Source organism: Bombina bombina, chromosome 8, assembly GCF_027579735.1.
Source record: "Bombina bombina isolate aBomBom1 chromosome 8, aBomBom1.pri, whole genome shotgun sequence".
NCBI lineage: Eukaryota > Metazoa > Chordata > Amphibia > Anura > Bombinatoridae > Bombina > Bombina bombina.
The window spans coordinates 335744684-335769997 of record NC_069506.1 but is presented as its reverse complement, the minus strand read 5'-3'; the positions used below and the strand labels follow the sequence as shown (position 1 = coordinate 335769997).

Sequence of the window (25314 nt, the reverse complement as noted above, 5' to 3'; positions counted from 1 at the left end):
TAATATATATGTACACATATAGACCTATCTATATACATACAAATACATCTTTAGAAATGTATCTGTATGTGCTTCAATGTTAAAGAACTTTGCCTGTCTTTTTTTTTTTTCTAACACCTGAGATCTCCTATCTTTGAGCCTTTATAACTTTTTTTACAAAATATTGTTTTTGTAATAATGTTTATTAGACAGTGTTATTAAAAGTGTAACTGTACTTTGTAATGTATTTCTGATGTGTTTTGTGCATCTTTTTTGTTTCACAAAACATCTAACCACAGCTCTGAGTTTGCGGTAAGGATTGAAGTGTAAATGGTGATTGCACTGAACTTGTAATATCAGTGCAATGAAAAAGTCTTGCGAAAAGACGATATCGCTTGCGCAAAACTGTTTCCCCTTCACTTTTAGAGGCATATTTAACAAATGTCTGTCGGACCTGATCTGACAGTGCGGATCAGGTCCGACAGACATTGCTGAATGCGGAGAGCAATACGCTCTCCGTATTCAGCATTGCACCAGCAGCTCTTGTGAGCTGCTGGTGCAACGCCGCCCCCTGCAGACTCGCGGCCAACAGGGAGGTGTCAATCAACCCGATCGTACTCAATCGGGTTGAATTTCCGGCGATTCCTGTCCGCCTCATCAAAGCAGGCGGACAGGGTTATGGAGCAGCGGTCTTTGTGACCGCTGCTTCATAACTGCTGTTTCTGGCGAGCCATTCGTAGCTTGATAGATAGGCCCCATAATCAAGCCCTTACTGTTTGTTCTGAAGTAGCTACCTTCAAGTGTTGCTGCCAGTAGTGGATCTGCAATATAGTAGCTGTAAGGTCAATGAAACAAAAAAGGTTAGCGGTCTCACTGGACAGGAAAAATGGTATCTCCAGGGCTTAGTTCATGGGCATTCCAGAGACTTCTGTAGTTGAGGTTGGGATGTTTCAGCTATCAAAAGAACCTGCCTTTAGCTCTAAACGTAAACTTTTTAAAATGATGCACAGATCATCTGTGCAAAAAGTAACTGACTCCTTCTGCACATTTTGCCACTAATATTATTTTATTTAGGGAATAAGTTTGGTTCCCTTTCAGAAAATTGGTGTGGTTCTCCATGCATGATACAGGATTCTAAGGCTTTTATAATTATTGTGCTACTTTTGGCTACAACATAGTTCTTTATCTGTCCACTGTGTCCCTTTTGAAAAAGGAGCAGCCCAAGGCAGCAGGGACAGACCACTACATGAATGTAGACTGTAGGGTGCAGCAGCTACTGATTTTAAGATCACAACATATATTTTAGTTTTGTTCTCTATGAATAGCAACCCCCAGAAGAAGAGTAATGGATAGAGGTGTTTTTGATCGTACATAGGCAATGGAGCTAAGGGGGCTACAATAGAGTTAAGGGGATAGAAAAAGGATAAAATGGGTGGACAGCTGAAGCTCTCAGCATTTTTGAAGCTGGAAAAAAGATCCCACCCTCTCTCACTACCAGTAGTTTGTGGTTGACACAGCTATGGTGGGGTGTGTGGGTCACAACAAGGCTCACATAGGGGCTTTGATGGACAAAATGTAGGTACAGTGAGTATTTTGATAAGCAACATCCTTGTGAAAGCAAATTTAACGAAACAAGACAAGAATCAAATATAATGTGTATGCCTGGGGAAATCCACATGATAAGCATTTTTTTTTTTTTAGAAGTGATTTATAGTACCATATATATTGTCATTGGCCTGCAGGTATTTGTGTGACAACTAATTAAAGGCAAGGCAAACATATGAAAACTATTTAAAGTCAGTCCTATCACTCAGCTATACAACTGATCTCTAAAACTCAAGAACTTTAATATCTTCATTCTATCAAGAATGGATTTAATTAAACACTATCATGAGGATGAAATGTCTGGAGCAGTTTTTCTTGATACATATTTTTCATCGAAATCTGAAAAATTACTTTATGAAGAATTGGTTAAATTTCCTATGGAACAAATTCATAAGGCACTGGATAAAGGTAATGTAATTTATATACCTAATATATCAGTGATTTATGTGTGACATGAGATAATCTGCAATATGAACTTAGAAGCCTCTTCTATTTCACTGACCTCACCAGCCAATCCAGCATTATCAGTGCCTATACTATTCTAGGCAGCTGATTCAGTACCTATACTATTCTAGGCAGCTGATTCAGTACCTATACTATTCTAGGCAGCTGATTCAGTACCTATACTATTCTAGGCAGCTGATTCAATACCTATACTATTCTAGGCAGCTGATTCAATACCTATACTATTCTAGGCAGCTGATTCAGTACCTATACTATTCTAGGCAGCTGATTCAATACCTATACTATTCTAGGCAGCTGATTTAATAATGTTCACACATCTCTATATAATTTAGTGTAACAGCACAGAGGCCCTTGCATAATTCTGTATACTACTGCATAATATCTCTCTGACATCCTATTTAATATATGTTCTATTTGTGTGTCTGTTTGTCTGTCTATCTATGGGTTGATCTCAATTGTTTAGAAAAACTCAAATAATTTATCTACAAAAATCCCCATAAACTTTAATAGAGTTTTTCTGTTGAAAATCATTTGATAACTTTTTGTTATCAATTTTTATCAACCACTATTTATTATATTATATTACATGATATTATGATATATTTTGGTTGATCCCAATCATTTAGGAAAACTGCTGTTGGCTTATCTAAGAAAATCTCCATCGATTTAATATATTTTTTCTAAAGGATTGTAATAGACCCTATTATATTATATAATATTACATATGTGCATGTATACATATATATATATATATATATATATATATATTCAGACATATATATGTGTGTCTCTTTATTAAAGCCCTTTACCTGCCTTTTTTTTCTAACAACCGAGTCCTCATATCTTTGAGCCCTTATAACTTTTGTGTGCAATTTTTAAAAAATAATTTGTATTAGATGGTTCTATTATGAGTGTAAGTGTACTTTGTAAAGTAATTTTGATGTGTTTTATGTAACTTGTTAGTTTTGCGAAACAGTTAACCAGAGCTCTGAATACGAGGTAATGATTCTAGCGTAAATCGCCATTGCGCTCACACAATCACGTTTACTTTCAACTCATAATATGAGTTGTAAGCCTGATGAGCACAAAACCTTGTGATATACCCCTAATCGCTCGGGCTCAAACGTCTGTGCTCTACTTGTAATCTAGTCCATTATGGGTTAGATTATAAGTGGAGTGTAAAATATCGCTTTCACAAAAGAGATATTTTCGCTTAACTAAGTAATACCAGTGCACACAAATGTGCTTTGGTATTACAAGTTAGCCACAATGCGAACGCGACCTCGCGTACGCATTGCATGGAAGCATTGCACTTAAGAGAGCACGCTTCCATAGGCTCCAATGGGAGCCTTGGTCTCATGCTGTCAGACATGGCATGAGAACCTAGCGCAGCAAAGGGGGTAAGTCGTGCAGCAATGGGCAGCAAATTTAAATATATACAGTATGTATATGAATATATACATATATATGTATTTGTTTATATGTACATACACATATTACAATTAATATGATATATACATATATATTTATTTGTTTATATGTACATACATATATATTTATTTGTTTATATGTGTACATACATATATATTTATTTGTTTATATGTGTACATACACCAATTACAATTAATGTAATATATACATATATATTTATTTGTTTATATGTACATACATATATATTTATTTGTTTATATTTGTACATACATATATATTTATTTGTTTATATGTGTACATACATATATATTTATTTGTTTATATGTGTACATACATATATATTTATTTGTTTATATGTGTACATACATATATATTTATTTGTTTATATTTGTACATACATATATATTTATTTGTTTATATGTGTACATACATATATATTTATTTGTTTATATTTGTACATACATATATATTTATTTGTTTATATGTGTACATACATATATATTTATTTGTTTATATTTGTACATACATATATATTTATTTGTTTATATTTGTACATACATATATATTTATTTGTTTATATGTGTACATACATATATATTTATTTGTTTATATTTGTGCATACATATATATTTATTTGTTTTATATGTGTACATACATATATATTTATTTGTTTATATGTGTACATACATATATATTTATTTGTTTATATGTGTACATACATATATATATATATTTGTTTATATTTGTATGTACATATATATTTATTTGTTTATATTTGTGCATACATATATATTTATTTGTTTAAATGTGTACATACATATATATTTATTTGTTTATATGTGTACATACATATATATTTATTTGTTTATATGTGTATATACATATATATTTATTTGTTTACATTTGTACATACATATATATTTATTTGTTTATATGTGTACATACATATATATTTATTTGTTTATATTTGTACATACATATATATTTATTTGTTTATATTTGTGCATACATATATATTTATTTGTTTATATGTGTACATACATATATATTTATTTGTTTATATGTACATACATATATATTTATTTCTTTATATTTGTACATACACATATTACAATTAATGTAATATATACATATATATTTATTTGTTTATATGTGTATATACATATATATTTATTTCTTTATATTTGTACATACATATTTATTTATTTGTTTATATTTGTACATACACATATTACAATCAATGCAATATATACATATATATTTATTTCTTTATATTTGTAAATACACATATTACATTTAATGCAATATATACATATATATTTATTTGTTTATATGTGTATATACATATATATTTATTTGTTTATATTTGTACATACATATATATTTATTTGTTTATATTTGTACATACACATATTACAATTAATGCAATATATACATATATATTTATTTGTTTATATTTGTACATACATATATATTTATTTGTTTATATGTACATACATATATATTTATTTGTTTATATGTGTACATACATATATATTTATTTGTTTATATGTGTACATACATATATATTTATTTGTTTATATGTGTACATACATATATATTTATTTGTTTATATTTGTACATACATATATATTTATTTGTTTATATGTGTACATACATATATATTTATTTGTTTATATTTGTACATACATATATATTTATTTGTTTATATGTGTACATACATATATATTTATTTGTTTATATTTGTACATACATATATATTTATTTGTTTATATTTGTACATACATATATATTTATTTGTTTATATTTGTATGTACATATATATTTATTTGTTTATATGTGTACATACATATATATTTATTTGTTTATATTTGTATGTACATATATATTTATTTGTTTATATTTGTGCATACATATATATTTTTTTGTTTAAATGTGTACATACATATATATTTATTTGTTTATATGTGTACATACATATATATTTATTTGTTTATATGTGTATATACATATATATTTATTTGTTTATATTTGTACATACATATATATTTATTTGTTTATATGTGTACATACATATATATTTATTTGTTTATATTTGTACATACATATATATTTATTTGGTTATATTTGTGCATACATATATATTTATTTGTTTATATGTGTACATACATATATATTTATTTGTTTATATGTACATACATATATATTTATTTGTTTATATTTGTACATACATATATATTTATTTGTTTATATGTGTACATACATATATATTTATTTGTTTATATGTACATACATATATATTTATTTGTTTATATTTGTACATACACATATTACAATTAATGTAATATATACATATATATTTATTTGTTTATATGTGTATATACATATATATTTATTTCTTTATATTTGTACATACATATTTATTTATTTCTTTATATTTGTACATACACATATTACAATCAATGCAATATATACATATATATTTATTTCTTTATATTTGCAAATACACATATTACATTTAATGCAATATATACATATATATTTATTTGTTTATATGTGTATATACATATATATTTATTTGTTTATATTTGTACATACATATATATTTATTTGTTTATATTTGTACATACACATATTACAATTAATGCAATATATGCATATATATTTATTTGTTTATATTTGTACATACACATATTACAATTAATGCAATATATGCATATATATATATATTTGTTTATATTTATACATACACATATTACATTTAATGCAATATATACATATATATTTATTTGTTTATATGTGTATATACATATATATTTATTTGTTTATATGTGTATATACATATATATTTATTTGTTTATATGTGTACATACATATATATTTATTTGTTTATATGTGTACATATATATTTATTTGTTTATATATGTACTGTTAGAGGAAAAAGCATATATATCACTATGCTGCCCCAAATTACTTATTAGGGTAGTGGGATCCCCAAAACCCCACAGTCCTAATAAAGAACAAAAATATTAAACCAAGAGATAGTAAAATGTAAAGGGCGCTCAGTGTAGAGAACTGTGGATGGAAGAGTACTCTAAGTATTAAGCTAGAGTAAAAAATATAATATAAATATCAATATAATACCATAGGCACAATATATCAAAAACGGCCCCAGCGGTGTGATCTTAAAAATTAATGTAAAGTAAGATTGGCCATAATAAGACCGCTACTATTTTTCATACAAATTTGATACAATGTAGAAAAAAAAAAAGTAAAGATGTCACTGTATAGAACGTGTAAATGTAAATAGTACAAATGTTGAATACAAGCTCATACATATACAAACATACACAATAGACTATCAATTTATGCTAATGTGCTTAAAACACCGCGAGTGACAAATACAATTTGCAGAGCACAGAATCAAGACATGCAGTTTACAGTAAAAATAAAAATAAATATAAAGTCCATGAGTGATACTGAGTGGAGAAACGGAAAGAGTGGAAATCCCAGTGTTGCGTGTCACACTATCCCCTCAAGGGATTCTACTTACTCTCCTTAACCTCAATCCATATGAGGTAAGTTTCGCGCAGGGTAAGTAGAATGACTTTCCTTGTTGTGTCAAGTATCCTCAGGCTTGTAGCTGTCTCCCAAGTCTTTCGCTGTCACAACGATTCCTGTGTCAGACACAATCGCTAACTCAAATATGTTCTCACTATAGTATGCACAGCACACAGTTGTCCGTCAAGGAAAGTCATTCTACTTACCCTGCGCGACACTTACCTCATATGGATTGAGGTTAAGGAGAGTAAGTAGAATCCCTTGAGGGGATAGTGTGACACGCAACACTGGGATTTCCACTCTTTCCGTTTCTCCACTCAGTATCACTCATGGACTTTATATTTATTTTTACTGTAAACTGCATGTCTTGATTCTGTGCTCTGCAAATTGTATTTGTCACTCGCGGTGTTTTAAGCACATTAGCATAAATTGATAGTCTATTGTGTATGTTTGTATATGTATGAGCTTGTATTCAACATTTGTACTATTTACATTTACACGTTCTATACAGTGACATCTTTACTTTTTTTTTTTCTACATTGTATCAAATTTGTATGAACAATAGTAGCGGTCTTATTACGGCCAATCTTACTTTACATTAATTTTTAAGATCACACCGCTGGGGCCGTTTTTGATATATTGTGCCTATGGTATTATATTGATATTTATATTATATTTTTTACTCTAGCTTAATACTTAGAGTACTCTTCCATCCACAGTTCTCTACACTGAGCGCCCTTTACATTTTACTATCTCTTGGTTTAATATATATTTATTTGTTTATATTTGTACATACACATATTATAATTAATGTAATATATACATATATATTTATTTGTTTATATGTGTACATACATTTATATTTATTTGTTTATATTTGTACATACATATATTAAAATTAATGCAATATATACATATATATTTATTTGTTTATATTTGTACATACATATATATTTATTTGTTTATATTTGTACATACATATATTACAATTAATGCAATATATACATATATATTTATTTGTTTATATTTGTACATACACATTACAATTAATGTAATATATACATATATATTTATTTGTTTATATTTGTACATACACATATTACAATTAATGCAATATATACATATATATTTACAGGGAACACACATTTCTCATAGGCTGTTTTTTTTACTAACTCCCCACACCCTCCACTTTTCACCACTAAAAACTGCTCTGTGCAGTAGTTTTTTATTTGGGGGCCAATTGGGCACTTATATCTGGTTCATTTTCTGAGCACTAATTGCTACCACGAGTAGCAATAGCCGGCCGCTTGTACAGGGAGTGCAGAATTATTAGGCAAGTTGTATTTTTGAGGATTAATTTTATTATTGAACAACAACCATGTTCTCAATGAACCCAAAAAACTCATTAATATCAAAGCTGAATATTTTTGGAAGTAGTTTTTAGTTTGTTTTTAGTTTTAGCTATTTTAGGGGGATATCTGTGTGTGCAGGTGACTATTACTGTGCATAATTATTAGGCAACAAAAAACAAATATATACCCATTTCAATTATTTATTTTTACCAGTGAAACCAATATAACATCTCAACATTCACAAATATACATTTCTGACATTCAAAAACAAAACAAAAACAAATCAGTGACCAATATAGCCACCTTTCTTTGCAAGGACACTCAAAAGCCTGCCATCCATGGATTCTGTCAGTGCTTTGATCTGTTCACCATCAACATTGCGTGCAGCAGCAACCACAGCCTCCCAGACACTGTTCAGAGAGGTGTACTGTTTTCCCTCCTTGTAAATCTCACATTTGATGATGGACCACAGGTTCTCAATTGGGTTCAGATCAGGTGAACAAGGAGGCCATGTCATTAGATTTTCTTCTTTTATACCCTTTCTTGCCAGCCACGCTGTGGAGTACTTGGACGCATGTGATGGAGCATTGTCCTGCATGAAAATCATGTTTTTCTTGAAGGATGCAGACTTCTTCCTGTACCACTGCTTGAAGAAGGTGTCTTCCAGAAACTGGCAGTAGGACTGGGAGTTGAGCTTGACTCCATCCTCAACCCGAAAAGGCCCCACAAGCTCATCTTTGATGATACCAGCCCAAACCAGTACTCCACCTCCACCTTGCTGGCGTCTGAGTCAGACTGGAGCTCTCTGCCCTTTACCAATCCAGCCACGGGCCCATCCATCTGGCCCATCAAGACTCACTCTCATTTCATCAGTCCATAAAACCTTAGAAAAATCAGTCGAGATATTTCTTGGCCCAGTCTTGACGTTTCAGCTTGTGTGTCTTGTTCAGTGGTGGTCGTCTTTCAGCCTTTCTTACCTTGGCCATGTCTCTGAGTATTGCACACCTTGTGCTTTTGGGCACTCCAGTGATGTTGCAGCTCTGAAATATGGCCAAACTGGTGGCAAGTGGCATCTTGGCAGCTGCACGCTTGACTTTTCTCAGTTCATGGGCAGTTATTTTGCGCCTTGGTTTTTCCACACGCTTCTTGCGACCCTGTTGACTATTTTGAATGAAACGCTTGATTGTTCGATGATCACGCTTCAGAAGCTTTGCAATTTTAAGAGTGCTGCATCCCTCTGCAAGATATCTCACTATTTTTGACTTTTCTGAGCCTGTCAAGTCCTTCTTTTGACCCATTTTGCCAAAGGAAAGGAAGTTGCCTAATAATTATGCACACCTGATATAGGGTGTTGATGTCATTAGACCACACCCCTTCTCATTACAGAGATGCACATCACCTAATATGCTTAATTGGTAGTAGGCTTTCGAGCCTATACAGCTTGGAGTAAGACAACATGCATAAAGAGGATGATGTGGTCAAAATACTCATTTGCCTAATAATTCTGCACTCCCTGTATTGGCTGATTATCTATCCCACACCCTTAAACGGGTGATTTTGCCCTTTTACGGGTGAGCTACAAATTAGTGCTCAACTTGTAATCTAGTCCTATATTATATTATGCCAAATGTTTCTTTTAATAACACGCTTGGTACAGTGTGACCTTCATATTAAACGCAAACCCGTTCTGTACAGAGAGAACTTACTTACAGTTACAGGCTGATTGTAATGGCTTAATAAATATGATGGACCAGGTTACAAGTGTCAGGCTATTATTATTTTATATTTTGGCACACATACATTATCAAATAAACACATTTTTAAATGCTACAAAAGCATCTATGCTTTTAAATAAAATTGGGATCTTTGTCACACGGTATGGCGATATTCTGCTTAGCCAATTGGGTCACCTTGTGAATTTGTGACTGGCTTGAGACCTGAAGTAAAGTTTATAATCTGGATTATTGTTTGCTATAACGGATTTGTAGGACAAGAGCTTGTCATTAGTGGAACATTTGGTTATAACAATATACAGTGAGACGTCCCTTTACCGTTTTTGGGCTCTTAACAAGTTACTGCATCATATTGTTTATTGTATTGGAGCTGATTTTTAATCTCTCTCTCTTTCTCTTTCTCTTTTTCTCTTTTTCTCTTTTTCTCTCTTTCTCTCTTTCTTTCTTTCTTTCTTTCTTTCTCTCTTTCTCTTTCTCTCTCTCTTTCTCTCTCTCTCTTTCTCTCTCTCTTTCTCTCTCTCTTTCTCTCTCTCTTTCTCTCTCTCTCTCTCTCTTTCTCTCTTTCTCTCTCTCTCTATCTCTCTTTCTCTCTCTCTTTCTCTCTCTCTTTCTCTCTCTCTTTCTCTCTCTCTTTCTCTCTCTCTCTTTCTCTCTCTCTTTCTCTCTCTCTTTCTCTATCTCTCTTTTTTTAATTTATTTTTTTAATTATTATTCTGTCATTAAACATTTTATCCTATCGTATGATATTTACATCTGTTAGTTGTACTATAGGAATGTGAATCACAGCTTTGTAGCACCCTCTTCATCACTATTCATATTATTTATTTCTCTTACTATTCTACTCACATGTTAGAACCTCAGTTGTATATGAGGTAACAATCAAACCCAATACCGATCTTTCAGGATTCGCAAATAGTTCCCCAAATGTTCAATCTATGCACATGTAGTCTTATAAGCAAGTTACAGTCAGCCAGATTACGAGTTTTGCGTTATGAGTATAACGCTGCTTTTTCCCTAACGCCGCTATTACAAGTCTTGTAGGTATAGGTGTACCACACACTTTTTTGGGCGTCACGCAACGTCAGTACCGCACTTTAAAAAAAGTAATTTTTCAATGGGAGGCCAAAAAGTGAGCAGTACACTCTATAACTACAAGATCCGTACCGCCATCTAAAGTCAGTAGTTATAAGCTGTAGCATAAAACTCATAACTAAAGTGTTAAAAAGTATGCTAACACCCATAAACTACCTATTAACCACTAAACCGAGGCCCTCCCGCATCGCAAATAATAAAATAAAATTATTAACCCTAATCTGCCGCTCCGGACATCGCCGCCACTTAAAAATGTATTAACCCCTATTCCGCCGCTCCCCGACATTGTCGCCGCTATAATAAAATTATTAACCCCTAAACCGCCGCCCTCCCACATCGCAAACACTATTTAAATATTATTAACCCCTAATCTGCCGTACGCCCACTCTGCCGCTATAATAAACCTATTAACCCCTAAACCTAACCCTAACTTAACCATAACACAGCCTAACTTAAATATAATTAAAATAAATCTAAATAAAACCTACTATTAATAACTAACTTATTCCTATTTAAAACTAAATACTTACTTGCCTGTAAAATAAACCCTAAGCTAAGCTAGCTACAATATAACTAATAGTTACATTGTATCTATCTTAGGTTTTATATTTATTTCACAGCTAAGTTTGTATTTATTTTAACTAGGTACAAAAGTTAGTAAATAGTTATTAACTATTTACTAGCTACCTAGTTAAAATTAATACAAAGTTACCTGTAAAATAAAACCTAACCTGAGTTACACTAACACTTAACATTACAATAAAATTAAATAAATTAAATTAACAAAATACATTTATCTAAATTACAAAAAAGTAAACACTAAATTACACAAATAAAAAAAGAAATTATCAAAAATAAAAACAAATTACTCCTAATCTAATAGCCCTATCAAAATAAAAAAGCCCCCCCAAAATAAAAAAAACTCTAGTCTACACTAAACTGCCAATGGCCCTTAAAAGCTCTTTTACCTGTAAAAAAAAATAAAATACAAACAACCCCCCAACAGTAAAACCCACCACCCACACAACCAAACCCCCAATTAAAATCCTATCTAAATAAACCTAATCTTCCCATTGCCCTGAAAAGGGCATTTGGTTGGGCATTGCCCTTAAAAGGGTATTTAGCTCTTTTACATTGCCCAAAACTCTAAGCTAAAAATAAAACCCACCCAATAAACCCTTAAAAAAAACCTAACACTAACCCCCGACGATCCACTTACAGTTTTTGAAGCTGGCAGAAGTCCTCCTCGAAACCGGCAGAAGTCTTCATCCATGCAGGCAGAAGTCTTCATCCAGACAGCATATTCTATCTTCATCCATCCGGCGCGGAGCGGGTCCATCTTCAAGACATCCGACGCGGAGCATCCTCTTCTTCTGATGGCTGTTGAAGAATAAAGTTTCCATTTAAATGATGTCATCCAAGAAGGCGTCCCTTACATTCCGATTGGCTGATATAATTCTATCAGCCAATAGGAATTAAGGGGAAACAAATCCTATTGGCTGTTGCAATCAGCCAATAGGATTGAGCTTTCATCCTATTGGCTGATCCAATCAGCCAATAGGATTTGACTTGCATTCTATTGGCTGCTTGGAATAGCCAATAGAATGCAAGCTCAATCCTATTGGCTGATTGCAACAGCCAATAGGATTTTTTCCCTCTTAATTCCTATTGGCTGATAGAATTCTATCAGCCAATCGGAATGTAAGGGATGCCATCTTGGATGACATCATTTAAAGGGAAACTTCATTCTTCAACAGCCATCGGAAGAAGAGGATGCTTCACGCCGTATGTCTTGAAGATGGATCCGCTCCGCGCCGGATAGATGAAGATAGAAGATGCCATCTGGATGAAGACTTCTGCCCGCTTGGATGAAGACTTCTGCTGCCTGGATGAGGATGGATGTCCAGTCTTCAAAAACTGTAAGTGGATCATCGGGGGTTAGTGTTAGGTTTTTTTAAGGGTTTATTGGGTGGGTTTTATTTTTAGCTTAGGGTTTTGGGCAATGTAAAAGAGCTAAATGCCTTTTTAAGGGCAATGCCCATCCAAATGCCATTTTCAGGGCAATGGGGAGCTTAGGTTTATTTAGATAGGATTTTATTTGGGGGGTTTGGTTGTGTGAGTGGTGGGTTTTACTGTTGGGGTGTTGTTTGGATTTTGTTTTACAGGTAAAAGAGCTGATTTCTTTGGAGCAATGCCCCGCAAGAGGCCCTTTTAAGGGTCATTTAATGTAGGCTAGGGTTTTTTTTTTTATTTGGGGGGGGGGGGTATTTTGATAGGGCTATTAGATTAGGAGTAATTTGTTTTTATTTTTGAACATTTCTATTTTTATTTTGTGTAATTTAGTGTTTTTTTTTTTGTAATTTAGATAAATGTATTTTGTTAATTTAATTTATTTAATTTTATTTTAATGTTAAGTGTTAGTGTAACCCAGGTTAGGTTTTATTTTACAGGTAACTTTGTATTTATTTTAACTAGGTAGCTAGTAAATAGTTAATAACTATTTTCTAACTAGTCTACCTAGTTAAAATAAATACAAACATAGCAGTGAAATAAAAATAAAACCTAAGATAGATACAATGTAACTATTAGTTATATTGTAGCTAGCTTAGGGTTTATTTTACAGGTAAGTAAGTATTTAGTTTTAAATAGAAATTATTTAGCTATTAATAGTAAGTTTTATTTAGAATTATTTTAATTATATTAAAGTTAGGGAGTGTTAGGGTTACGTTAGGGTTAGGATTAGAGTTAGGGTTACGTTAGGGGTTAATATATTTAGTGTTAGTGATGTGGGAGGCCAGAGGTTTAGGGGTTAATAACTTTAGTATAGTGGCGGAGGCGACATTGGGGGCGGCAGTTTAGGGGTTAATAAATTTATGTAGGGGGCGGCAGATTAGGGGTTAATAAATCTAGGTAGGTGGCGGCGACATTGGGAGCGGCAGATTAGCGGTTAATAAGCATAATGTAGGTGTCAGCGACATTGGGGGTGGCAGATTAGGGGTTAATAAGTGTAATGTAGGTGTCTGCGATGTCGAGGGTGGCAGATTAGGGGTGTTTAGACTCGGTGTTTATGTTAGGGTGTTAGGTTTAAACATACATTTTTTTTCACCATAGACATCAATGGGGCTGCGTTACAGAGCTTTACTCTCTGCGATTGCAGGTGTTAGGCTTTTTTTTTTGCCGGCTCTCCCCATTGATGTCTATGGGCAAATCGTGCACGAGCACGTCAAAACACTGCTTGTATTTGAGTGCGGTATGGAGCTAACCCAACCATATCGCCCGCACAAGCCGTTTTTTTGCAAACCTGTAACAGCAGCGGTATTAAAAGTGAGTGGTGGAAATAACGTACAAGTTATTAGCGAACCAGCCATAACGCAAAATTTGTAATCTGGCTGAGTGTGTGGTATGCTACTAAAGTCACTGAATAATCTGGTAAATTAAAGTTTATAAAATAAATTAAATGCATAGATCAAATCCATGCACAAAAAGAAAGGAATACATTCTAAAACCACAGTCCTTTATTGTTTTTGTATAAATATTTATGCATTTCGAAGGCTGTATATTATTTTTCTCCTTTCTCAGAGACAATACTTGTAGTCCGGCGTCCGTGCTCCACTTAAAAAAGGGATTGCGGACTTTCCTTAGTCGTGGAGTTGCCATGATTGGCCAAACCTGGTCATGTGACTGGCAACCTTTCTTATACGCTAAGATAGAACAGCTGACTTTATTTTGACAGCTCTTATGACAGAGAAAGTCTGATTATGATTGCCAAATCTGGACCCCTAATAATAAGTGTATATGTATTAATATTATTAAATGGCCCTATATAAAGAACCAATCAATAGGTTGTTTTTTTAAGTTGGAGATTGAAGTTATATACCATGATGTATTATAGGACTATTAGTAAGCGCTATAGATTGCTAAATAGAGTGATATCACCACATAATAATTACAGCTAGTCTTCAAAAAGAAACTGTTACAAAGTGTAGAAATAGAGAAATAAAAAAACTGAAGGAAAAAGCTGAAAAAAAATAAATAAATAAATATATATATATATATATATATATATATATATACAAACACACACACAACATATCCACAATCCCCCAGCTCACATAGATTTTCTTATCCGTGTATATGTTTCACTATTGTATTGTACCTATATAGTTTCAGTTCACGCATGTAAATCGTATTGTCGTCCAATACTGTCTAAAGTGATCTTTTACATTAAACCCTCACTGCACATGGCGTGGGTGCTTTGAACATTCCGCCACTTTCCACCTTTCTCGTGACATTTTGATTCTAATGCAGATACCTTTAGAACATAGCGCTGTTATGATGATGCTTTGAGTATCAGGCCCTTAGAGAGTAAGTCATGTTTAATCATTTTGCATGAATTTGCTTATGTATTTATTGTAGTTGATTAATGTGACACATATATTATATAGTTTGTTTATTTGCATGTGTTTACTTTGCAGGATATGTTAGTGGAGACACATTAGCTGAACTCAGCGTTGGACCAACCCTTTTTCATCTGTTCCTATTCTGTGATTGCTTTAAAGATATCACAGTGTTAGAACCAAATGAAAGCTCTGTCAAGGAACTAAAAAAATGGCTGTATGAAGATAAAGATGCGTATGACTGGTCTCATGCATCAACACATCTTATTGAGCTGGAAGGCAGCAGGTGAAGTATTTACTTCATATGGGTAGCAATGTTTACATTTTTTTTTACTTTAATGTTATAATTCTTTTTTACTCAATATAAAATGTTTATGTTTAAAAGTTTGAAAATTGCTTCTAAAGTTTACAATATACACTAGTATATATGTAAATACGTTTGTGAGTCTCTAAAAATATTTATATTATTTGCTGCATTCATGCACACTAGTGATGTCACGAACATAAATATTTGGGTTCGCGAACGTCGAACGCGAACTTCCGCAACTGTTCGTGAACGGGCGAACCGCCATAGACTTCAATAGGCAGGCGAACTTTAAAACCCACAGGGACTCTTTCTGGCCACAATAGTGATGGAAAAGTTGTTTCAAGGGGACCAACACCTGGACTGTGGCATGCCGGAGGGGGATCCATGGCAAAACTCCAATGGAAAAATAGTTGATGCAGAGTCTGGTTTTAATCCATAAAGTGCATAAATCACCTAACATTCCTAAATTGTTTGGAATAACGTGCTTTAAAACATCAGGTATGATGTTGTATCGATCAGGTAGTGTAAGGGTTACGCCCGCTTCACAGTGACAGACCAAACTCCCCATTTAAAGGGACAGTCTACACCAGAATTTTTATTGTTTTAAAAGATAGATAATCCCTTTATTACCCATTTCCCAGTTTTTCATAACTAACACATTTATAATAATATACTTTTAACCTCTGTGATTATCTTGTATCTAAGCCTCTGCAAACTGCCCCTTTTTTCAGTTTTTTGACAGACTTGCAGTCTAGCCAACCAGTGCCTGCTCCCAGATAACTTCTCGTGCACGAGCACAGTGTTATCTATATGAAATACGTGAACTAACACCCTCTAGTGGTGAAAAACTGTTAAAATGCAATCTGAAAGAGGTGGGCTTCAAGGTCTAAGAAATTAGCATATGAACCTCCTAGGTTAAGCTTTCAACTAAGAATACCAAGAGAACAAAGCAAAATTGGTGATAAAAGTAAATTGGAAAATTGTTTAAAATTACATGCTCTATCTGAATCATGAAAGTTTATTTTGGCCTAGACTGTCCCTTTAACGCACCGCAAACAACCGCAAACTCCCCATTTGCACAAGGTTGGATACCAAGCTAGCCATGTCCCGTTCCTTGTCCTCACTGATGTCATTGAAGGTATCTTCCTCCACCCAGCCACGTACAACACCAAGGGTCCCCGAAAGGTGACAACAAGCCCCCTGGGACGCCTGCTGTGTTTGGTCTTCCACCTCCTCAAAGCCCCCTTCCTCCTCTGACTCTTCAGACTCCTCTCTCTGTGCTGCCTCTCTCTGCATTATTATAAGGTGTGTTAAGTAGTACTATTCCTATCAGTTTAATCCCTGTTACGTCCCCTATCAGGGGACGTGTATATGGCATTGATTTTAGGAACCGGGAGATGGAAAAAGATGCTTGGTCGGTCCTCCTACTTCAAATTTGGGGCACTGCGCGTGCAATCTAATGTGCCACCAGATAGGAGTGGTGTGTTAAGTAGTACTATTCTTATCAGTTTAATCCCTGTTACGTCCCCTATCAGGGGACGTGTATATGGCATCGATTTTAGGAACCGGGAGATGGAAAAAGATTCTTGGTCGGTCCTCCTACTTCAAATTTGGGGCACTGCGTGTGCAATTTAATGTGCCACCAGATAGGAGTGGTGTGTTAAGTAGTACTATTCTTATCAGTTTAATCCCTGTTACGTCACCTATCAGGGGACGTGTATATGGCATCGATTTTAGGAACCGGGAGACGGAAAAAGATGCTTGGTCGGTCCTCCTACTTCAAATTTGGGGCACTGCACGTGCAATCTAATGTGCCACCAGATAGGAGTGGTGTGTTAAGTAGTACTATTCGTATCAGTTTAATCCCTGTTACGTCCCCTATCAGGGGATGTGTATATGGCATCGATTTTAGGAACCGGGAGATGGAAAAAAGATGCTTGGTCGGTCCTCCTACTTCAAATTTGGGGCACTGTGCGTGCAATCTAATGTGCCACCAGATAGGAGTGGTGTGTTAAGTAGTACTATTCTTATCAGTTTAATCCCTGTTACGTCCCCTATCAGGGGACTTGTATATGGCATCGATTTTAGGAACCGGGAGATGGAAAAAGATGCTTGGTCGGTCCTCCTACTTCAAATTTGGGGCACTGTGCGTGCAATCTAATGAACCACCAGATAGGAGTGGTGTGTTATGTAGTTCTATTCTTATCAGTTTAATCCCTGTTACGTCTCCTATCAGGGGACGTGTATATGGCATCGATTTTAGGAACCGGGAGATGGAAAAAGATGCTTGGTCGGTCCTCCTACTTCAAATTTGGGGCACTGCACGTGCAAACTAATGTGCCACCAGATAGGAGTGGTGTGTTAAGTAGTACTATTCTTATCAGTTTAATCCCTGTTACGTCCCCTATAAGGGGACGTGTATATGGCATCGATTTTATTAACCGGGAGATGGAAAAAGATTCTTGGTCGGTCCTCCTACTTCAAATTTGGGGCACTGCGCGTGCAATCTAATGTGCCACCAGATAGGAGTGATGTGTTAAGTAGTACTATTCTTATCAGTTTAATCCCTGTTACGTCCCCTATCAGGGGATGTGTATATGGCATCGATTTTAGGAACCGGGAGATGGAAAAAGATGCTTGGTCGGTCCTCCTACTTCATATTTGGGGCACTGCGCATGCAATCTAATGTGCCACCAGATAGGAGTGGTGTGTTAAGTAGTTCTATTCTTATCAGTTTAATCCCTGTTACGTCCCCTATGAGGGGACGTGTATATGGCATTGATTTTAGGAACCGGGAGATGGAAAAAGATGCTTGGTCGGTCCTCCTACTTCAAATTTGGGGCACTGCGCGTGCAATCTAATGTGCCACCAGATATGAGTGGTGTGTTAAGTAGTTCTATTCTTATGAGTTTAATCCCTGTTACGTCCCCTATCAGGGGACGTGTATATGGCATTGATTTTAGGAACCGGTCCTCCTACTTCAAATTTGGGGCACTGCGCGTGCAATCTAATGTGCCACCAGATATGAGTGGTGTGTTAAGTAGTTCTATTCTTATCAGTTTAATCCCTGTTATGTGCCTTTTTTTTTGGTTTGCTTTTTGAAGCCACAGTGCAGCACCAGAGGCCAGAAAACAGTTTTGGAACTGCTGCATCCTTTCCGACTTGCGGTAATTTGGTAACATTTCAGGCACTTTATGCTTATACCGGGGGTCTAGTAGCGTGGACACCCAGTACAGGTCATTCTCCTTCAGCTTTTTTATATGAGGGTCCCTCAACAGGCACGACAGCATGAAAGACCCCATTTGCACAAGGTTAGATGCCGAGCTACTCATGTCCCGTTCCTCATCCTCACTGATCTCACTGAAGGTATCTTCTTCCCCGCAGCCACGTACAACACCACGGGTACCAGATAGGTGACAACGAGCACCCTGGGATGCCTGTTGTGGTTGGTCTTCCTCCTCCTCCTCCTCAAAGCCACATTCCTCCTCTGACTCCTCTTCCTCACAATCCTCTTCCAGTGTTACTGCAGGTCCAGCAAGCGATGCTGATAAGGCTGTTTCTGGTGGTGATGGTGACCACAACTCTTCCTCTTCCTCTTCATGCTCATCTACGGCCTGATCCAGCACTCTTCACAGGGCACGCTCCAGGAAGAAAACAAATGGTATGATTTCGCTGATGGTGCCTTCAGTGTGACTGACTAGGTTTGTCACCTCCTCAAAAGGACGCATGAGCCTACAGGCATTGCGCATGAGCGTCCAGTAACGTGGCAAAAAAATTTCCAGCTCCGCAGAGGCTGTCCTAGCACCCCGGTCATACAAATAGTCATTAACGGCTTTTTCTTGTTGGATCAGGCGGTCGAACATTAGGAGTGTTGAATTCCAACGTGTCGGGCTGTCGCAAATCAAGCGCCTCACTGGCATGTTGTTTCGCCGCTGAATATCTGAAAAGTGCGCCATGGCCGTGTAGGAACGCCTGAAATGGCCACACACCTTCCTGGCCTGCTTCAGGACGTCCTGTAAGCCTGGGTACTTATGCAAAAAGCATTGTACGATCAGATTACACACATGTGCCATGCATGGCACATGTGTCAACTTGCCCAAATTCAATGCTGCTACAAAATTTCTTCCGTTGTCACTAACCACTTTGCCGATCTCCAGTTGGTGCAGAGTCAGCCACTGATCCACCTGTGTGTTCAGGGTGGACAGGAGTGCTGATCCGGTGTGACTCTCTGCTTTCAGGCAAGTCAACCCCAAGACGGCGTGACACTGCCGTATCCGGGTATGTGGAATAGTACCTGGGGAGCTGGGGGGGTGCCATTGATGTGAAGCAAGATGCAGCAGCAGAAGAGGACTCAGCCGAGGAGGTTATGGAAGAGGATGGAGTAGGAGGAGTAGAGGAGGTGGTATCAGGCCTGCCTGCAAGTCGTGGCGGTGTCACCAACTCCTCTGCAGAGCCACGCATTCCATACCCAATGCGCAGTGTAGGTGATATACCTGCCCTGACCATGCTTTGCAGACTAGGTATCAGTGGTCAGATGGACCCTTGCCCCAACACTGTGTGCCAGACATGCCATTACTTCCTTTTGCACAATCGAGTACAGGTTGGGGATTGCCTTTTGTGCAAAGAAATTTCGGCCGGGTACCTTCAACTGCGGTGTCCCAATAGCTACAAGTTTTTTGAACGCCTCAGACTCCACCAGCTTGTATGGTAAAAGCTGGCGGGCTAAGAGTTCAGTCAAGCCAGCTGTCAGATGCCGGGCAAGGGGGTGACTTTGTGACATTGGCTTTTTACGCTCAAACATGTCCTTGACAGACACCTGACTGTGGGCAGATGAGCAGGAACTGCTCAAGGCGAGACACGGAGTGGCGGATGGTTGAGAGGGGGCAAGGAGGACAGCAGTGGTTGACGTGGCTGAAGATGCTGGACCAGGAGGAGGATGGCGGCTTTGAGTTTCTGTGCTGCTTGTACTCATGTGTTGATCCCATAGGCGTTTGTGATGTGCGATCATGTGCCTTCGCAAAGCAGTTGTACCTAGGTGGGTGTTGGACTTCCCACGACTCAGTTTCTTTTGGCACAGGTTGCAAATGGCATCGCTGTTATCAGAGGCAGACACACAAAAAAATGCCACACTGCTGAGCTCTGCGATGACGGCATTCTGGTGCTGGCAACAGCATGCGTTGATTGGCGTGCTGTCTGGCTGACCCCGGGTGCTGATGCATGCTGTCTGACTGTGCCACTAGCTCCTTGCGACGACCTCCCCCTCCTTTCAACTCGTCTCCTCCTCCTCTCTGTCTCCCCATCTGAACTTTCCCCCTCTTCTTCTTCTCTTCTAGCGGGCACCCACGTGACATCCACGGACGCATCGTCATCATCAACCGCTTCACTTGTATCTGACAAGTCAACAAAGGAAGCAGCAGCGGGTACAACATCATCATCATCACACCGTACGTCCATGTGTGTAATGCTGCCTGACTGAGACATATCCCTGTTATCTACATCCTCTGGCAATAATGGTTGCGCATCACTATCACTCATTTCTTCCAACTGATGTGTAAATAACTCCTCTGACAGATCAAGTGAAGCGGCTGTGGTGCTAGTGTTGGTGGTGGCGGCAGGCGGGCGAGTGGTAACTTGAGAGGTGCCCGAAGATAAGCTGGAGGAGGATGGTGCGTCAAGGTTCCGAGTGGAAGCTGTAGAAGATTAGGTGTCCTGTGCTAGCCAGTCAACTATGTCCTCAGAGTCAGAAATGTTCGAGTTCGGGTACGTGGCCTCTGAACACTGGGCATTATTCTTGGGCCAAAGGGAATCACAGCACCACGAACACGACGGACCCTGCGGGGTGGCCTGCCTCTGCCTGTCATTTTTTTTTCGATTAGTGGTACTATGCGTGCAAGCTACTGTGAAGGAAACTGACTGCTATTATTTAACACAGTCAAAAAAGTGTTGTTTTTTTTTAAATCTACACTACTGTTACACCACATATGAGTTGCACTGGGGTGACACTGTGCCCTGGCAGGTAGGCACTTAAACGCACACGTGTGAAGGAAACTGACTGCTATTATTTAACACAGTCAAAAAATTGTTGTTTTTTTTAAATCTACACTACTGTTACACCAGATATGAGTTGCACTGGGGTGACACTGTGCCCTGGCAGGCAGGCACTTAAACGCACACGTGTGAAGGAAACTGACTGCTATTATTTAACACAGTCAAAAAAGTGTTGTTTTTTTTAAATGTACACTACTGTTATACCAGATATGAGTTGCACTGGGGTGACACTGTGCCCTGGCAGGCAGGCACTTAAACGCACACGTGTGAAGGAAACTGACTGCTATTATTTAACACAGTCAAAAAAGTGTTGTTTTTTTAAAATCTACACTACTGTTACACCAGATATAAGTTGCACTGGGGTGACACTATGCCCTGGCAGGCAGGCACTTAAACGCACACGTGTGAAGGAAACTGACTGCTATTATTTAACACAGTCAAAAAAGTGTTGTTTTTCTCTTGTAAGGTGTATCCAGTCCACGGGTTCATCCATTACTTGTGGGATATTCTCCTTCCCAACAGGAAGTTGCAAGAGGACACCCACAGCAGAGCTGTCTATATAGCTCCTCCCCTAACCCCCACCTCCAGTCATTCTCTTGCAACTCTCAACAAGGGAAGTATCAAGAGATATGTGGTGACTTAGGCCTAGATTTGGAGTTCGGCGGTAGCCGTCAAAACCAGCGTTAGAGGCTCCTAACGCTGGTTTTGGCCGCCCGCTGGTATTTGGAGTCAGTGATTAACCCCTTAATGACCGAGGACTTGCAGGGTACGTCCTCAAAAAAAAGGCAGTTAACGCCTGAGGACGTACCCTGCACGTCCTCGGTGTGGAAAGCAGCTGGAAGCGATCCTGCTCGCTTCCAGCTGCTTTCCGGTTATTGCAGTGATGCCTCGATATGGAGGCATCCTGCAATAACCATACATGGCCATCCGATGCAGAGAGAGCCACTCTGTGGCCCTCTCTGCACCGGACATCGATGGCCGGTATCGTTGGTGGGTGGGAGCCGAATTGGGAGGCGGGTGGGCGGCCATCGGTGTTGCGCGTGACGTCACGGGGGGCGGGATCGGGATCGTCGGGGGCGCGCACGGGCGCGCGCGCGTGCACGGGGGGTGGCGGGCGGGCGCGTGCACGGGGCGGGAGCGGGTGGGAACCGCTACACTACAGAAAAGTAGAAAAGGAAAAGTAAAAAAAATAAATAAATAAACTTTTTTCAAAACCATCTAAGGGATCTGGAAGGGGTGGGGGGTTGGTCTTGGGGGGGGGGAAAGCTACACTACAGAAAAGGGACATATTTTATTAAAAAAAAAGCATTTTTTTTCACTAAACTGGGTACTGGCAGACAGCTGCCAGTACCCAAGATGGCGCACATTAATTCAGAGGGGGAGGGTTAGAGAGCTGTTTAGTGGGGGATCAGTGAGGTTGGGGCTAAGGGGGATCCCTACACAGAAGCATATGTAAATATGCTAACAAAAAATGCACAAAAAAGCCCAAATATACCTTTTATTTTAGTACTGGCAGAGTTTCTGCAGTACTTAAGATGGCGGGGACATTTGTGGGGTAGGGGAGGGAAGAGAGATGTTTGGGAGGGATCATGGGGTCTGATGTTTCAGGTGGGAGGCTGATCTTTACACTAAAGCTAAAATTAACCCTGCAAGCTCCCTACAAGCTACCTAATTAACCCCTTCACTGCTAGCCATAATACACGTGTGATGCGCAGCGCCATTTAGCAGCATTCTAATTACCAAAAAGCAACTCCAAAGTCATATATGTCTGCTATTTCTGAACAAAGGGGATCCCAGAGAAGCATTTACAACCATTTGTGCCATAATTGCACAAGCTGTTTGTAAATTATTTCAGTGAGAAACCTAAAATTGTGAAAAATTTTACGTTTTTTTTAATTTGATCGCATTTGGCGGTGAAATGGTGGCATGAAATATACCAAAATGGGCCTAGATCAATACTTGGGGTTGTCTACTACACTACACTAAAGCTAAAATTACCCCAAAAAGCTCCTTACATGCTCCCTAATTAACCCCTTCACTGCTGGGCATAATACACGTGTGGTGCGCAGTGGCATTTAGCGGCCTTCTAATTACCAAAAAGCAATGCCAAAGCCATATATGTCTGCTATTTCTGAACAAAGGGGATCCCAGAGAAGAATTTACAACCATTTATGCCATAATTGCACAAGCAGTATGTAAATAATTTCAGTGAGAAACTGAAAGTTTGTGAAAAAATTTGTGAAAAAGTGAACAATTTTTTGTATTTGATCGCATTTGGCGGTGAAATGGTGGCATGAAATATACCAAAATGGGCCTAGATCAATAATTTGGGATGTCTTCTAAAAAAAAATATATACATGTCAATGGATATTCAGGGATTCCTGGAAGATATTAGTGTTCTAATGTAACTAGCGTTAATTTTGAAAAAAAATGGTTTGAAAATAGCAAAGTGCTACTTGTATTTATGGCCCTATAAGTTACAAAAAAAGCAAAGAAGATGTAAACATTGGGTATTTCTAAACTCAGGACAAAATTTAGAAACAATTTAGCATGGGTGTTTTTTGGTGGTTGTAGATATGTAACAGATTTTGGGGTTCAAAGTTAGAAAAAGTGTGTTTTTTTCCATTTTTCCTCATATTTTATAATTTTTTTTATAGTAAATGATAAGATATGATGAAAATAATGGTATTTTTAGAAAGTCCATTTAATGGCGAGAAAAACGGTATATAATATGTGTGGGTACAGTAAATGAGTAAGAGGAAAATTTCAGCTAAACACAAACACCGCAGAAATGTAAAAATAGCCTTGGTCCCAAACGGACAGAAAATGGAAAAGTGCTCTGGTCACTAAGGGGTTAAAGGGTCTAACGCTCACTTTTCAGCCGCGACTTTTCCATACCGCAGATCCCCCTACGCCATTTGCGTAGCCTATCTTTTCAATGGGATCTTTCTAACGCTGGTATTTAGAGTAATTTCTGAAGTGAGCGTTAGAGCTCTAACGACAAGATTCCAGCCGCCTGAAAATAGCAGGAGTTAAGAGCTTTCTGGCTAACGCCGGTTCATAAAGCTCTTAACTACTGTACCCTAAAGTACACTAACACCCATAAACTACCTATGTACCCCTAAACCGAGGCCCCCCCACATCGCCGACACTCGATTAAAATTTTTAACCCCTAATCTGCCGACCGCCACCTACGTTATATTTATGTACCCCTAATCTGCTGCCCCTAACCCCGCCGACCCCTGTATTATATTTATTAACCCCTAACCTGCCCCCCACAACATCGCCGCCAGCTACTTAAAATAATTAACCCCTAATCTTCCGACCGCAAAGCGCCGCCACCT

The 25314-nt window shown here is 37.3% G+C and overlaps 1 protein-coding gene across 1 annotated transcript in view; it reads left to right on the top strand.

Annotated features, from left to right (window-relative positions):
* The first annotated feature begins 1828 nt into the window (after nucleotides 1-1828).
* Nucleotides 1829-25314, top strand: part of LOC128638231 (indolethylamine N-methyltransferase-like) — a 42164-nt gene continuing 18678 nt past the window's right edge. The window contains exons 1-2 of the mRNA XM_053690079.1: nucleotides 1829-1992; nucleotides 15694-15901. Coding sequence (XP_053546054.1) covers nucleotides 1848-1992; nucleotides 15694-15901 — 353 coding nt within the window. The 5' untranslated portion in view covers nucleotides 1829-1847. The remainder of the gene's footprint in view (nucleotides 1993-15693; nucleotides 15902-25314) is intronic.